Genomic DNA, 17987 nt, shown 5'->3' with positions numbered 1-17987 from the left:
TATATAACTACTGATGCCGGGGATACGATTCGTACGAAGCTGCTGAGCTAAAAAATCTCAGCTCCGACGAGGAGATCGGGCCATATGGCAGAGAAATGGTGCAGCCCTAAAGCTGTTGACAACAGTTAGGGGCTGCTTTCCTCTCCCCGTGTAAGGTGTGTAGCTCCCCCCCACCTCCGCCCCTCCGCCCCTCCGCCCCGGTTTGTTTTGGTTCGGTTTCCCCCGACCTCCCTCCCCTCCCCGTTCCTCAGCATCCTCTCCTCCAGCCGTAGCCCTGCCTGCCTTCATCTTGCAGATGGCTAACGTGCCGCCGTGTTAGGAAAACTGTGCACAACACATCCCAGCGCCGGGGACGGAGGAAGCTTTTCAGCTGCCGGCGGAAGGGGGGGCAGCAGCGTGTGTGTGTGTGCGTGGAAGAAGGATGCCGGGGCCGAGGGCAGCCCCCCGCGCTGCCTAGCGGGCGGTGCGCGGCCGGCGGCGGCTCCTGCCGGGCTGCGGCTGCTCCCGCCGCCTCTGCCCGGCCCGGAGCCGGGGCTGCCCGAGCGCTGCCCGGGCGCGCCGGGGAAGGAAGGCAGCGCGACGTTCGGCTGCCTGGATGACAGCGCCTACGACAAAAGCGGGAGAGTGAACGGCAAGGCTGGCAGAGAGAAGCCAAGGTGTCTCCGAAGCCAAGATGCCAGTGGCTGTCAGCGAAGTCTGCTGAGGGAGAGACCCGAGCGCGCCCGCGTTCCCAGAGCCAGCCGGGGAGGGGATGTTTTAACCACGATTTCAAACAGCGGCAGCAGCAGCGGTGGCAGCAACAACAACAACAGATTGCTCCCCCCCTCTCGCTCCCTCCCTTTCGACCCCGCTTTAAACCCGAGCAAGTGACCGACCGTCCAGACGATGATGCTCTTGCTGAGCCACTGACAAAGAAAAAGCAAGTCACCCATTCCTGACAGCGGGACAACTGGCTGCTCGCAAGTGGGAGATGTCAGGCTGTTGAACTTTTTTGTCCTGTGATGATGCTGTAGTGAGCTTGCTGATCTGAAAGCCATCTCTTCTGGATTTCTGAGTGGGCCAGATTGAAAGAGATTAATGGACTGATCGGCCACCAGGTCTCTTCAGGGGGATTCATCCCTTCAGCCCCTGCCTGTCACTCGGGTGCTCGCGGTTGGGGGGTCGCTGGTGAAAGGCTGTGTTTCTCCTCACCAGGTCTCCTCTGCAGAGGAGAAGAGGCAGATGAGACTCCAAGACTGCCTCCAGGGCAGAACTTTGTAGTGCTCTCAGCATCCCTCTGCAGCGTGGATGTGAGCCGCAGGAGTTGGGGATGTTTGAGGCAGTCTGTGCCAAGTGACACCTAGCAGCTGCTCCGGTGGCTTTTGCGTGGTCTCACCCCCAACGGCTTTGCCTGTTGTGAAGATGTCCATGGTGTTTCTGTGAAGCTGAGGCATGGCTGCTGGAAGGTTACTGCTCTATGCTGGCCTCTCTTTAGCTCTGTGTGCCCTTGGCATGCTGGCTGTGGCAATCTGCTCTGACCATTGGTACGAAACTGATGCCAGGAAGCACAGAGAGAGGTGCAAGAGCATCACCACTAAGAGAAATGATCCTGGCTTCATTTATAACTCCAACAACAACCTGCCTCTCAGGGCCAGCAGGTCTAGGTTGGACCGCTGGGAAGGGAAACTCCTCTTGGCAAGAAACAGGAGGCAGATCTTTGCTATGAGCGCAGTCGACGAGTGCAACAGACAGTACAACTCCACCAATATGGGGCTCTGGAGGAAATGCCACCGACAAGGATTCGACCAGGAGCTGGAGGAGCTGATTGCCAAAGGTAAGGGCTGTTTTTTTTACCAGATGAACGTGCCAAGCTCTCCTGAGATGAGCAGGGGCTGAGCAGAGCCATTTGGGCTCACAGATGGGAGCTGGCATCTCTAGCCAAGTGCCTCTCCTTGCAATGGGTGAACTGGCCTGGCTGGGCATTGCTTCCAGAAGCAGTGCCAGGGCAATTTCCCACAGGATCTCTACTCCTGAGACATGAGGTTTGGGAGCAAGAAGGCAATGAGGGTGAGAATACACACGCCCCAGAATATCTTTTTCATGCCTCTCTCTCTAATCTGGATATAGTCTTCCCATCACCATGGTATCAGATTATTTCCACACACAAATAAGAAGCATTCATAAAGGAGACGCTGGATATTTGTTTTTTTTCCAGTTTGTTTGACCCTGGTGGCTTGGGCAAAGTACATCATATTTGTTTGGAGGCTGCATATGTCTGTGTTTCGTCGTTGCCTTTCTGAATGCCCCATCCGTCCTGAAATGGACCATTTGCAGTGCTCACATATAGGCTTTTTCTATCCTCAAATGGAGAGTAAACAAAGAGAAATGCTAAAGAGCAGGAGGAGATCCAGCTTGCAGTTTACACTGAGCTATGCTTTGGAATATTTTCAATATCTACAAAACATTACATGAATTTATCAGAAAGGAATAATTTTCTCTTGGGGTGGAGATGCATCTGTTTGCCTGTAGCATTTTTGTGCTATTTTTTTTTCTAGTCTTTTGGTCCTTTGTCTTAATTTTTCCCCAGGCTAGTGGTTCAAGGTGATGGTCATTTTGCCCCAAATGTTTCTTTGATCTGAAGTAGAGGAAGGGGACACATTCATAAACCCCCACCTAAACAGAAGATGCATGTTTTTGCAGGATGATGAGGGTTTCAGTAAAGGACGACGGCATCTTTGCTACCCACAGCATGGTTACTCTGTACTACAAAATAACATTTCCCTCCCATGGTTCTTCTGTTGCAATCAGAAGATTCCCCATTGGTTTATTTCCATTGTCGTGAAATCATTGCTTCTCACACAATGCCATCTTCCAAAATACTTGTCTTCCAAGAGTGTTCTCTATCCCAAACTCTCTTGATAGCCTTCATTAATTCCCTTCTCAGACATTGCAAGTAGAATTATTGCTTAAAGCTACTTATTCAGGAGGGGTGTTCTCACACGTTTGCCCACGTACATGTTTTGTTCCACATGTTTTATGAGTGAGCACTGGATGTGAGTAGCATGGTAGAAACTTGTACCAAACCAGTCCAAGCAGGTGGTGTACCTGGATCACTGCTTGGGATCCTGTGTTTCTAGGGACCCTTCATATCCAGCTGCTATTTAACAACTCCTAGGAAATAGATTGATGTCTTCAGCCCCATTTGTAAAGAGCAGGTGGACATGTCAAAAGCCTGTCAGCCCCCAGACACCCTGCTGCTGGTTTCAGTGCCAAGGGAGTGATTCCTATTCTCCATCTAGGTGAGGATGGTACGTGCTGGGCTGGCTGTGGCGAGCTGGATTGCTCTGCCACGTGTGCTCGCTGTGCTCGGGGCATAAACAAATTCAACCTTGACAGCGGGCAAACATGTCAACAGAGCTCACCTTTGCAAATGGAGTTGTGGTTATTAGAGAGGATTTGCAGCCTGAAGTAAGTGAGACTCTTTCCACTTTCTCCACCTGCCTTGTCCTGGCAGCAGGAATGTCCATTTCTCCTGCCAGAAACAGCTGAAATTCTGTGGCGCAGGGTTATGTGTAATGGCAGCTCTAATAAGTGGTACCCCAGGGAGAATGCGACAAAGCAAGATGAGGTGGTTACGTGCAGGAGAAGGTGGTCTTTGAAAGATCTTGCTGTAGTCTGCTTGTGTTCATGTATGTGGGAATGAGTGTGTGCAGTAAACTAACTCTAAACACACAGCACCCAGCAGGTAGCCAGGGGTTTCCTGGGCCCAGGTGCAGTGAGTGTCCCTGCACTCACACCCTGTGTGGGTGTGTCTGCAGATGGCCGGGCAAACTTTCTGCCCCAGGTCAGATGTGCAACTTGTGGACATAAAGGAGCTGTGTGCAAATATCTGGGTGTGTCACTCCTTGTCTGCTCTAAATGTTTTCTGATACACTTCTAACCAACTTCATTGTAGGATGAAAGAAGTGTTCAGAGAGGAAGACTCCTAACATTAAACAGCAGCATTTTAGTTCAGTAGATGGCCTTTTTGGGGTGAGGATCTGTCTGTGCTATAGCTCTCAGCCATGAGGAAGGGTCACCCATAATGCCATAGAGGTATAGCATATATATATATATATATATATATATATATATGTTTTGGCATCTCTAGACTGAAACACAGAAGAAGCAAGTATAATGGCAATTCAATAAAATAAAGTGTTTGACTTGCTCAGAAATAAAAATGGAGATGTTTCCTTTTTGACTCTCACTTATATGATGAAAGTGAAGTAAGTGCTACTGCTGTCCAATGCTGAGAAGAGCTGTGAGCTCAAAACAAGGCAGGTATTCCAGGTACATTCCAGCAGGATATATCATGAAGATAAAAACTAAAAGTAGTTTTCATTTCCATGACAGATACTTTTTTGGGAGTTAGGAGTTGCAGGGATGGGTATGTGGCCAGAGTATGTCATGTGCAGGTGAGAGGGGCTGAAGATATTCCCTGTGTAAAGTGTTCAAATAACCTGGCTGGGGCACATATCCTTGCACAGATGAAATCACTCCCTATGAGATCCAGGGCAAACACCTAATAAAGGAGGATGTACATACAGCTTTAATCTTACTCCTCTCTTAATTTAATGTAATACACCTCTTCCAGAAGTGGATAAACTAATGCAGGTTCTGGCCCCAAATAGGGTATGTAATGTTATATATAATTGAATGTAAATTTTATTAAGTGTTTTGGTTTTTTTGTTTGTTTGCTTTTAAAGCTGGACAGGATCTGTGATCCATTTAGTTTAAAACAGATCCTACATTTTTCCCTAGGCAAAACTTCCAGTATTGAGAATGGCCTATTGAGATTTGTCTATCAAAGTATAACAAAAAATGGTCATTAAGAGCCTAACTAGCTTTGCAAATACCCTGCAGTTATTCTGCTTATGAACTCTGCTGAAATTAATACAAGCTATAGGCAATGGCTTGTGGCAGGATCAGGAAGTGTGGTACTTGGCAATGTTCTGATACCAGTGATTTTAAAAACCAGTTCTGTTCCTGAATAGGTTGGTTCTCTTCTGTAATTCTATTCTGTATTTATTAATTTTTACTTTCTGGTAAATAAATGAAGATATTTATGTTGGATTTTTCTAGAAAAACTGGAGATCTGTTGCTTCAGGTTTCTTATATATAGGTAAAATTGATAGCAATACATATACAAAATAGTCAGTCCTATTTTTATTTCTCCTATACTCTTTTTTGTATTTTCATAGAATCCATGTGCATATTTTAAACTAATACAATTAGGTAAATAGGCAGTGAATTAAAAGAGATTGTCACAAGTAAGAATACTCAGGGAGAGGCAGACTAGCATGAGACCAAAGACTTGAGGAATATTATAAAGCTGCAACAAAATTAGCTAGTTCATTTCTTCTCTTTGACATCATGAAAAAAATCAAATCAGAAACAACAGAAATTATAATCAGTAAAGAAATTATTGGACTGGAACATGCAAACTGAGGTCTCAGTCTTGCTAACTTTTCCTCTGCTGAAGAAGCTGTATTTCTGGGAATGGACTGCTTGGACTGAGGGAAAGCACTTTGATACAGAGGGACCACTGAAAAAGAAAGAGCTAGCAGAGCTGTTCCTCTGATTCTGCTTTCATATCTGCTTGAGCCTTTTAGCATCTCAGAACCAGAGTTTCACTCCTGATCCCTAAAGCCTTGCAGAGTCAGGAAATGCTGGCTCTGAGGTTATTCAGCTCAATATTCCAAACCTTCCAATTGTCAGGTGTTTCTCCAGTCTCCTTCACAAACTGAATAGCCTTGCTCCTGGAGGCCCCTTTGAGCACAGAGCTCACCCTCTCCTATCAGATCCACTCTTTGTCTGTTTACCAGGGAGTTTCTAGCAAAAGCAGCAATCCCTCACCCAAGCAACAACTGAGTGAGCCAACCAACTCCAGGACTAAGCAAGCAGAGAGCTGGAATGCAGGGGAGTGTCTGGGAGAAGGCAGAGTTTATGTCCTGCTTTGGCAACCAGCAGCTCACAACTCCTTGTATACAACTTATAGTGAGCCAGAAAAAAATGGGGAGCCACAGAGTCTGCCTGCATCCTATGGCAATGCTGCTCAGATGCTTTCCTGCAGTAGTTGAGAGGAAAACAAGAAAGGAAAAAAGGGAATTACATCACTTAATTATAAAGGTACAATAAAGTAGATGAAGAAGTTGCACAATAACCAGAGTCTGTTCCATTTAGACGATTGGTACTCCTCACTCCTTTGGAAGGCTGCCAGTTAAACCTGACTGGATGGGGCTCTGCTGCCTGCCATTGGAATCCAATTTTTATTTAAAAACCCCCAGAATTTACAATGACCTTATTATTTCAACCTTCCTTTTACCCTCTTTCTTTTCTTCTTTGGAAGTCATAGTAAATCCTATTTGTAAAACATTTTACTGTGAGTATACTTAGCCCATGCCACCACTGAAAAAAAACCCCAAACCCTAAGTAATTCCTGTGTAGCCTACCTCCACCTGAAATAATATGCAAGGTTTCTGGGATGAAAGCATTCTCTGGTTTGGTTTGTCAGATGCAGGGCATAACTGAGGAAGAAAGGCTTAAGAGGACTATTCCAGCCGCCACTAGGGATTATTTATACACAAATGGAAAGAGGCTACTGAGAGAGGCTACTTGCAGCTATATCTAGCTGCAAAGAGCAAAAAGATTTATTTCAGTGAAAATTCTTGCAATACTTTGCAATACTCTAGATTTGACTTTTAAAGTGCAATGGTTTTGACAGGTAAATTAGGACAGCCATTTTTTTCATGTATCCTTTATATATTAAAGACTCAAATGCTTTGTTTAAAATATGTGCTTGAAATCCCAACTGTTTTCCAAATGGACTCATTAAAAAAGGGACTTTATTGAAGTCTGGATTCTGATATTAGAGAAGTCAATAGTAAATGTTTTTTTGAATATGGTGATGCAGCAAGTTCAGGCCCTTAGTGTTTCCTTTAAGGTTAAAATTGTCCCTGGGTAGAAAGGCCAGTGCAAGGTCTGTGCTCCCTCCTGTCACAGCTGGAGGCATCCACTGAAATTCAGGCAATAGACAGCACTGGAGCTGAATCTTAGGCTATCCAGGTACTCAGTTTTGCAGTTTTTGATGCTGAAATTATTCTTAGTTGATGTGAGACTGGAAGTCAAACAACTGAGATACAGCAAAGCCATCCTCTTGTTCAGGGATTTTCCAAAATCCTTTAGTGGATGAAATCACTGGTTCATACATATGAGTTCCAGCAGGATCTGGCCCATCATATTTTGAATAAGCAATTTAATATTTTAATTGCATCAACTTTAAATAGCAATTCATTAAAAAGTTTATTTGCCACAAGTAATAAGAACCTGACACATTCCTCCGACACATCTGAGATAATTAGTTCAATAATATATATCTGCTAAAAATACTAAGAACATATATGTAATTTAACGGAACAGCACCTGATTTTGATCATGACTTTTTAAAGGGCAAATTTCAATCAAGCTGTTGGCTTTCAAACAAATTTGCCAGTGAAGACAAATGGAAATTTTGCCAGAGTAAAAATGATGGGATCATGCCCTTCTCATGAGAAACTGATATTTGCAGAGCTGCCTGCAGGACTGCATGCTTAATTCCTGATCATTTAATTGAACATCCAAATCCTTTTGAGAAATCTCATCATTTTTATCCTTTCTGCATACTGCTAAGAATTTGCAAAAGCTGTGGAGGAAAGATTTAATATGAGTGTAGTTGTGTTCTATTCACAGTAAAAATAAAAATTTGAAAGATAATTTTACTTTAATAGAGATTAAATGGTCTGAACTATTTTGTCATCTCCTGCAATAAAAATCCATATTAATATTGTTTTTTCTCACTGAAAAAGTTTTTCTGTGCATTTAGAAAAGCTTCAAGAGGGGAATGAGTTCATTAACTATTGCAGAACCAGTAGGGGGAATGAGTTCATTAACTATTGCAGAACATTTATAGATAAGAAGCTTTTCTTTTTTGTAGGTTTAGCAGAAATAATGACAGTAACTTATAATGTGAGTTTCTTAATGGCTCATTGCTCACGAAGTGCTGTTGGAACTCTTAACTACACATTTATCTCTTTAGGACCAAAAGAAAGAAATGAGATTGTGTTTCTTAGTTTTTAAGGACAGAATAAATAAATAATGTGGACTCTGGAATCCAAGTTCCCTCAACAAATAATTCGGAATAGAATCCTCTTAAAAGAAAAGAATATAAACTAACACATTTTCCCTGCAGGAGATGAATCAGAGCAAAAAAAAAGGAAATTTATCCATTTTCTTTCTCATTAGGCCTAATTCTTTTATAAATAAATATTCAGAACTGCCCAGCTGAGCCTGCTGAAATCATAATCCTTTGTAGATAAGTACCAAAATAGATGAAAGAAAGGTAGTACTGCAGTTAGGGCAGGGGCTTACAAAGCCAGAATTCAGTCCAAGCTCTGCCATAGTCTTTCTTCATGACCTGAGGCAAGGGACTAAATCTCTCATACCTCAGCTCAGTAGCTGTATAATAGGGATTTCGTTCACTATTATTAATGCCAGTTCTCATTCTATCCTCAGATTTACCAGCCTTAATCGTGGATCAGAAATCACGGATCAGAAAAATGTCCCTGTCCTTTTGACATGTGGCTGCACTTTAAATATTGGCAGTGAATGCAGCTTTATGAGACAGTAAAACGAGACTACAAAGTAATTATGTTCAGCATGAGCCATAGTGGCTTTAGAACACTAGGAGGTAAACCACATTCCTGTGAGCACCACAAAATGTGACATTCTTACACATGTACAGTTGTAAAGAAGGATAATGAATAAGAAATGCACATGTTTACAGGATGGTCTTCCAAAGATTGAGGGACGGCACCAGAAAAATCATGGGTCATGTCTGCTTGAAATATTAATAAGTAGCTGATGGGGATTGACCTCTTTGGTTGGCTGTAGGAAGAAATTGACATTTCCTTAATGAAGACAAGTAGATTACACTAATGAGATAGATATGGGGACAGCAGTCTACAGCTGCTAAGAGAAATGACGTGGTCAGAGTGATGTGTTAGGAAAATTATACTTCTAGCAGCATCCTAAATGGATACATGGAGGGCAAGTTCACATTTGTAAAGGTCAGAAAAAGAAATATTGTGGTAATAAAGGCAGAAGATGGTGAGAGCCTGGATGGTGAAAGGATATGCAAACCTTAGACATCTCCTGGATCTATATCCGTGGTGGGAGATATGAGATGAAAACGTTACTCCGGTTCTGGACCAGAACAATGAGAAAAGTAATAGCATTGTCTGTGGTGATCTAGAAGAGAATTACTGAAGAGAGCATATTACTGAGAGAGTAAAGAAGGAAGAAGACCATTAGGAACTTTGTTTTAATTACAATAAGCTGAGTTTGTTATATGTGTGTCTATGAGGAAATATTAGAGATACTGTGGGCATGGACCTAGGAAGACAAGTCTGTATTAGAGGAGTGAGCTTGGAAATTGCTGTATGGAGATCAGAGCAGAATCTATGTTTGCACTTGAAATTATCAAGGAGTGAAATACAGAAAGAGAAAAAGAGAAAAGCTCCATGAACCCCTGCAGATCTGAGAGAACAAAAGTGTCTTCTGGAGGGCATGCAAAAGGAGCAGATTCAAAGGTGGTGCAGTAGAAGTCAGTAACACCGTGGTAGCTGAAGAGAGACACTGCTTCAAGTTTAAACAGCACAAGAGACTACTGCAGGTGGCCAGTGTGCTGCAGCAGCTGAGAACAGAGTATTCAGACTGTGCTGAAGATTGCCCAGTACATGAAGTAAAATTTTAGCAGTGGTTGCAAAGGAGAGGAAGCTGCAGTGAACTAGTGGGGAGGACTCCAGGCAACGTTTGTAGCTGGCATATTCAGAGAGGTTGGTGAGGAAGGGAGGAGAGGAAAAGATGTGGTACTTATAGGGGAAAATAAATATCTTAAGATAAAAGAGTGTTTTAAGACGAGAATCTTTTGAGAGGAAAGAGATTGAATGGTATTTGTGTTATGAGAGTAAAGAGGCAGAGGGGTGTGAGAGGTCAAGGCAAAGAGAGAGCAAGAGGGCAAGAGGAGCTGTAAGGAAAGGCAGGAGGTAGGGTAAGACTGGCTCAGTGGCAAATAAAAGAAAGGAATAGAGCCACATAGGAGGTTTTTCATCTGTAGAAAAGAAGAATGGGGAAGGAGTTGTAGAAGGGCAAGAGGAAACAGAAGGCAAAGCTGCTGGAAGAGGAAGATCATGGTTTGTCATTTTCTCATGGAAGAACCAGGTGAAATCCTGCGTGACAGCTGAAGTGGGGGCTGGAGGAGGCAGGAGGGTCTGAGAATGAGCTAAATGTGGCAAAAAGGTGATTGTGGCTGTGAGTCTGAGATTTAACTGTGCTGAGCTGGGTAGTAAGTCTAGGAAACGAGCAGAACTAAATGGGGAAACAATACATTTAAAGAGGAGAAAGTTCATCAGGCAGGAGGGTTCCCATTAGAGATGCCCTGCTGTGTGAGGCATAGTGAAAACCAGCTGGTATGGATCAGCTGGGGTTTGGGGTACAGGGCAGGAATAGCTACGGGAATGCAAGGCAAAAGGTCTGTGAATGAAAGAATGTAGCATGGATAACATCTACAGGTGGAGAAAGGCAAGGAAAGATAAAGAGGGGGATAAAAGAATAAGGGAAGGCAAGAAGTCCTTGATGCTGATGATGTGAGGTGACAGAAAGGCCAAGGAAGCTTAGTGTGAAGAGGTGGCTGGTGCTTGTTGAAAGAGTCCAGGGGATTGTCCAGGTGGTGGAGGAGAAGGATGGGGGGAAATCACAGAGTTCAGGATGAAGCCCTGCCTTTTTGGTGACTGGCTGGATCAAGCAGAGTTGTATACTGAACAGATGATGCACTAAAACATACGTCTTAAAGGGCAGAGAAGTCACTACCACTGACTCTTCTACAGCTTCCTCTGCCTTCCTGCTGGGAGTTTATCCAGTGTAACCTTACAGAGGTGTAAGCATGGCTCTCCCCAACAGTGTTCAGCAAGTTTGTCCAGTGTTGTAAAAGCCATGTTCCAGTCTCAGCTTGAACCTCAAAGTAAATAAATAAATATCAGGATAGTATTAATTCAGGATATTTTCCACAAAGTGGGGTGTGTGTGTGTGTGTGTGTGTGGAGAATGGTATTTGCATAGCTGTTGGTTTTTAAGGAAACGGAGTTCCAGGATGTCCTGTGTGCACAGCAGTGTGGATCCTGTTAAGATATCCCACCAGATCAAGTGAAAGACATGGGGTGTCTCATTGTAGCCTTTACTTAATTCTGAGAACTTCTGTTGGTTTTGAGTTTTAACAGCAGACATTTGAAAAAAGCTTCTTAAATATATTTCTAGACTTTCTAATAGGATGAAACTCTCATGCTAATTTTATTGGATAACAAAAGCTATTTAAAAAGATCTTTCTGCCTCAATTTGAATGTATGGTTCTTGTCTCTGTCTGTGTCTCTATTAATCAGTGCCTATCTTTGAATATGCAAAAGAGCCTTTATAGTGTAGATGCTTTTTTTTCTGCCTAATGGTAATTTAAAGATAGAAATATTATAACAGAAACAAACACAAACAGAAGACACAAAAACTTTTTCAGATGTTACAGATGTAGATTAGGATCACTAGAGTGATTTTGAAGAGGTGATGATTTATGGTAGCTGATGATCCAATTATATTGCTTTGCTTCTTGAATGGCCCTGATTAAGAGAGTATCCAAATACTTTTCTTGATTTTTAAACATGAAGGAATTTGAAGAGTAGAATGGTCCCTGTTTTACACAGAGGACAGTTGCTCAACAATGCAAAAGTTCTGCAGGGCAACAATTTGCATTGGAAAGAAATTTGTGGTTGCTGATCTCTAATTACATATTTTATGTTAAATTTCATCCCCTCTCTATTTACTGGTTCCCAAGACTGTCCAGTTTTGTTAATGTGATATTCTGTAGTTTTGTTCATGTGATATTCTGTAAAGAGAAAGGGAGGGGTGTTATGGTGATCAGAGAGACAAAGGAGACAGCCAACAGGAGCAGGGGAAATGGAAAAACTCAAATAACTTAATGGGCTCAAATTGGGAAGTTGGACAACTTCCATCTCAGTCTTTTGAAAGATGTGACATTGCAAGTCCAGTAAAAAGGATTTTCAATAAATCTGTCTAATTAGGGTGGTACATTAGGAATGAAAAGTAGCAAATCTATATTTAAAGAAAGGAACAAAAGTTGTCTGGGCCACAGTGGACCTTTTAGTTTGATCATAATAATACCAAGCAGTGTTTAAAGTAAGTTCTAAAGGAGAGATTAGTTAAATGCACAGGGGAAAATGAAATAAACAGGCAATGTATGTTTTCCTATTTGAAGTGTGCCAAACTATCCTGATATATTTTGCTAGGAAGATAACTGGGGTTTAAGATAAGGAAATGCTTTAGACCTAAATTATCAGGATTTTGGTAAAGGACTTTATATTCTGGCCCTAAGGAAATGGTTTGTTGTGATGTTAAGGTAATTAGTACAAAATTTACAGAGGGTTTAAGGAACTGACTGAGGTAAGACGAAAAGTGCTGAGAGGGGAAGTGTCAAGATGAAGTCAACAATAGAATTCCTGAAATAGGGGACCAGTGGCATCTTTGCACAGAAGTTAGCAGGGCTCATTGAAAGAACTTTGAGCTAGATTTGAAGGGGCAAAGAGATAAAGCCAGGCTTGTTAGAGATAAGCCTGAGGGTGGCACACTGATGTTTTAGAGACAGTGTGCTAGCAAGGCCCTTTGGTTTGTTGTCACAGTGGAGGTAGAGGATGGAGATTCATATGGTAGTAAAGACACAAGAGTTAGTGGTGTGGTGGAAGGAGGGACTGTGACCTTTGGAGAAAGAGGCAGGCAGCTCAGGAGGACTACAAGGATGTAATAAGGTTATGCAGAAAGGAAATTAGAAGGGCCAAAGCACAACTAGAATGATTTGATGATCTTAAAGGCCTTTTCTAACCCAAATGTTTCTGTGATTCTGTGATATATTGCCTACTGGGCAAGAAAAATGAAGAGTCCTTTCCAGTACTGTGTGCTTGTGAAACATCCATAGGCTTCTGAAGGCTTATTTTACTATTATTACTAAATCCACTTTTTTTTTTTTTCCTTTTTATTCCTATGAAAGAGCATATTCAGCTCTGTATGGAGCAGGACCTGATGGAAGGAGTGTTTGTCTCTGGGCTGCCTGACACCAGCTACAGGTGTCTGGTGAGAGGAAAAGGACCTGAGGCAAATCCAGCTGTGCTATCCCAGCTGCTTTGTCTCTCACTTAGATCTGAGCCACACTTTTTTCATTCCTGTGACACCCCACACATCCAGGAAGCACTAGAGAGGAGGACTCTGAGCACTTAATGCATACTTCACCTTTCATTAAAATAATGTTTTTAGTAGGGTCTTTGTTTCCTGGCTCCCTCATCTGCTTTAATTTCAAATTGCCTTAGCTCAACAACAACAAAGGCCTGTTAGGTTCTCAGCTATTTATATTCATAAGTCAGGAGAATGCAGAGCCTTCAGCTTCTTCATTAAAACTGTTTATATAAAATAAAGGAGAATTTCCGTACTATATTTAAACATTCAGAATGGCAGGCAGCAGCGGAATTAAACTCTTCTTCGCACATATTTATATTATCATGAGATGTGTATTTCAGTTCACAAAATGTTCAACCCTTTGTCTGGTGATGTTGGGTGAGTTTCCTTGTATTGGGATGGATTTTGGCACAGGGTCCACCCCCTTATAAGGAATAAACGACCCACTATGGACCTTGTTCACTTGTGTGTGAAGCAGCAGACCACAATCCTCAAAGAAGTTTTTGGAAAAGGTCTTACAGAGAACATAAAGGCTCCACAGCACTAAAGGTAGGAAAACATCTAGGATAGTGTTTTGGGGCTATAGTTCAGCTCTCAGGAGAGGTCGAAGCACAATGACATCAGTACAGAACAAGACAAGTGTGGATGCTCATCCTGTTTGCAAGTTCAGAGAACGTTGTCTGACACTCCCAGTAGTAAAGCTGCCTTCTGCATTACTGAGAATGGCTACCCAGCCCTCTGCCTGAGTACCTGTAGAAGCCGGGCTGTATCTAAGGTGGATTAGAGAAGGGATTTCTGTTTTCTGTTTCCACTGAAGAAGGACTGCAGTCTGATGAACAGGCCCCATTCTGCTTTGAGTGACATGGAAAGAGTGGTGGCAGAGACCAAGAGAGGGGAGGCTGGAGGTTGATGGCATTGCCTCTACAGGCATGGCACATATGTGGGAGCAGCTGGATGTGAGGTCCTGTGCCTGTGTGCTGAGCTGTGCTATCAGCTATACATATGTGCCTGTGAGCTATGCTAAGCCACTATACACCACTGAGGGTATGGAACAAGGGCAGAGCTAAGTGGTTTTCTTGGCTCATTTGTGTAGACTTAAGCCATCCTTTTTCCATGAAATAATACTTCATGTCCAAGAGGAAAGAGGAATCTTGTCTACTTGGAGTCTTGAGGGAGGAGCCTCCAGTTTTCAAATGCTGTTCCTTCTAACTCATTGATCCTGGTGGGAAGGTAGCCACAGACTCCCAGGGCATTGACTTTGTGGGGATGGGAGCAGGACCAAATCTCACTGACCATTCCATAAGGTCCATGTTTATCAGTGGTGAAGAGGCTGCACTGGGCCTGTACAGTGTCTTGGCCTCTGGACCTGAAAAATTCCGTTTGTAGAAAGCACAGGGACTTGTTTTGAACATTTTTTTAAACAGAAGGTGTCATTGGGAAGTGTGGCAATTTGTTTAAGTGTCTTCCAGGGAATGAGGGAGAGTCTACTTGATTGGTTGGAAGGAGGAAAGATGTATGTCAGTGTAAATTCTCCCCAACACTGACAGCGATGGCACTACAGGAATGGCCTCTGCTTCTCCCCCAGTCTTTTCTTCTTGTCCCCTGTGCTGTTCTTTCCGGTGTCCCCTGCACTCTGTGCCACAGCAGAACTTGTGGCACATCTGCCCCCTCTTGTTCATCAGTTATTATCAGCATCCAGCCTGTGACATAGCAACTAATTGCATTGTCAATGCCTTTAAATGAAGAAGCAGTAGGAGCAGGAGCAGATGAACTCTTCAGCACCAAAGTCCTTTTTGCCCATGTGTGACTCTAAGAAAACAAGTACAAAGGGAGAGAAAGGGGAAAGAAGCAGGACTTCCTTTAGTGAAAAGCTGCCCACAATGCTGAGCTATGGGCAAATCTTCAAACTCAAGCTCTTCTTCACCTGCTGCCAGTCTTGCTTCCATCTGAGGGGTCTTGGTGTCCATTTGGTTGTGCTGCCAGGGTGTAGCTTTTTGCTGGTGGCATTAGGATGGCTGGAATGGCACAGCCTCTTTATAGATTCTCAGTCCTTTGAATGCAATTCATGGCATTTTGGGAGTTCCTGTACCTGAAATTTGAGGTGACCTGCACTTGATTGCTATGGTTGGATGGCACATTTTACCTGTCACCTAGGATATTAAGTTGTTTGAATGTTCATCCTGGGCACATGAGTTAGGCACTGAAATACCTCCTCTGAGGAACAAGGCTCTTCAGGTTGCTTGGGATAATATTTCATTGAATGTCTTTAGGATCTATGTTTTGAAATGAGATCCAGCTGTTTAGCTCTCAGAAGGCACAAATTGCCCCAGTTATATCTATCCTGGTGGCAATTTACACCAGGGTAGGACTTGGTTCTAATACTTGGGGATCAAATGTGAACATTTCTCTATTCATTTCAATGCTTTCTTTCCAGGGTTTTGGTCTGTGCTAAAATGCAGGTCAGTGCTCCTGAGTTTAAGATTTAATTTGAGTAAGTTTCACTCTCCATCAGAGCTTGGCAACAATCTTCAAAGCTGATATCATGGTTTAGGCATCTGGTGCACACATACTTGACCCAAAAGATAGAGGCAACATGTGAAAAACTGGATATGAGAGGAAGAAATAGGTCAGGAGTTCTCTCTGTGGTCTGTAATAGTTTCTTTTACCAGCAGGCTGTTCCTTTCCAAAGATAATATATCAATTATTTTTCCTTTATTTCTAAGGGCCTGGGAGCTGAGAAGTAAGTGACTCCTCTGACATTTTGGTATATTGCTGTAAAAAATATGGAGAAAGTTTTCACATGAAACACGCAAGAGCCAAAGTTTACCCATCACAGATGCCAATCTGGTCTCAAAGGATTTAACAAGGCCTATTGTGTACCACGCTGATTTTTTTTTGTTTGATGTTTTTCTGTTGATGTATTGTCTTTGTAGCTTTTTCATCTGCTAATTGATGTATTGCTGTATATACTGGTCATTCAGCTGTGCTCCAGCTTTATATTAGAAGTACTACTTTGTTTTTTCATGATTCTTATGGTTCTTTTTAAAGGTTTAGGAAGATAATTCTGAAATAAATTTGTTGCTCTCATGGATTAAAGTAACTTTATTGAAGTGAACCAAAGAAAAACAGAGATGCAGTGGGTGCCTGAGCCCTCAGGCAGCCTGGAAAAATGGCTTAGCAAGGTGATCACAGTCATTTCACTGGAGCATCATGTTTCAAGCCAGAAGGTGAAAATTCAAATTCACTGATGAAGGGGAGGTCAGGGTAAGAATGAAACCACTGGGACTGAAAGCTTGGAGTCGTGGACAAAAGAAAATGGTGGCAAAGTTAGGGGAAACGTATGCAAAGAGAGAAGGGGAAGAGTGTGAGAGAATGGAAGCACCGGTAAAGAGAGACAGCAAGGGGAGCAGACTTTTGTCGTGGCGAAGGCCAGGATCTGTCCTTGAACAAATACTGAAGTGAGAAAGGTACATAAACACCATATTTCCCCTTTGTCTGTTAGCAAACTGTTGGCATGATTGTGGAATGTGTGGGAAGAGCCTGAACTCTAATGCTGCCTGTGAACCAGACTCACGGTGAGATTTTTCTGACAAAGATGCTTTTGGGTCCTTACTGTGGTAGGGGCAGGACAAGGGCAAACCTGTGACCAGCCTTTTTCATCTTGAAAGGGTAATTTCACCTGCCATTTCTGTCCTTGCAGAGCCTCCTTGGGGGCGATTCTTCCAGCAGAGCACTTCTGATCAAGTTTTCCTCCAGAAACTGAAGCAGGAGCCAGAGTCCTTTGGAAAGCCCTGCATATAAATATCTTGTTTAGTTAGTCTAATAAAGGTATTACTAACAGTGCTGCTTGCAGGATTTATTGGGGGATTTCACTAAGACAGTGTTAGCAGTGGAATTATAGTCATTCTCTTGTAAGACCTTGTCAATGTGAGAGAAAATAACATTGATCCAATCAGAGATATTTTACAGGATCAATGTAATATTCTTTTGCATAATCACAACCAAAGGATTATGGGCCTGTGCTGGGAGTGATGAAGGATCACTTGACAGATCACAGCCTCATTTGTTCTCATCCTTTTAACTGGTAAAGTACGGGCAGTTTTTAAAAGTCTGCCTCTATATCTTTGTATCTTAAATACATCAGGGCTCCTTCGGGCCACAGGCATTATATATTCAGTCTATTGCTTTTAAACAATATTTTTGGCTACATACATTTTTCATAGCTGAGCCATACTGAAGCATCTTGGTATGACCTTGAGACAATTCCCTCTGCAATCCAGGAAACCAATGTAGACAAAATGGGAAAGGAGGCCCCGAGGTGAGCGGGGAGGAGAAGAAGACAAATCAATATACAGCATGAGCCTTATAACCCAAACATCTTAAGGGATTCCAAATAAGTTTGTGTAATTGAGCTTTTGGGTAGTGAAGCAATTCCTCCAAGGGGACACGAGCATTGCAGATGGCAATGAATTCAGGAGGCTGAAGAGCATCCTGTGGCATGCTGGAAATAACTTATTATCAAACAAGTCCCCCTCATTGTTTACACTATTGTCTTTGCATTTTTTCAAGATCCCAGGTCTGTTCTATTGCTTTAATGATAGTTTTGTCATGCCTTGTGAAAGCCCTAAATCCCTCCACTGGCTG

At 42.8% G+C, this 17987-nt stretch overlaps 1 protein-coding gene across 1 annotated transcript in view; it reads left to right on the top strand.

The window, feature by feature from the left end:
- Positions 1-485: 485 nt before the first annotated feature.
- The window catches only part of TMEM178B (transmembrane protein 178B), a 213430-nt gene continuing 195928 nt past the window's right edge, over positions 486-17987 (top strand). Inside the window, exon 1 of the mRNA XM_059845939.1 lies at positions 486-1813. Within this exon, the coding sequence (XP_059701922.1) occupies positions 1432-1813 (382 nt within the window). The 5' untranslated portion in view covers positions 486-1431. The remainder of the gene's footprint in view (positions 1814-17987) is intronic.

The sequence above is a fragment of the Haemorhous mexicanus genome, chromosome 5 (assembly GCF_027477595.1).
Source record: "Haemorhous mexicanus isolate bHaeMex1 chromosome 5, bHaeMex1.pri, whole genome shotgun sequence".
Classification (NCBI taxonomy): domain Eukaryota; kingdom Metazoa; phylum Chordata; class Aves; order Passeriformes; family Fringillidae; genus Haemorhous; species Haemorhous mexicanus.
This window is presented reverse-complemented; position numbering and strand designations above follow the sequence as displayed.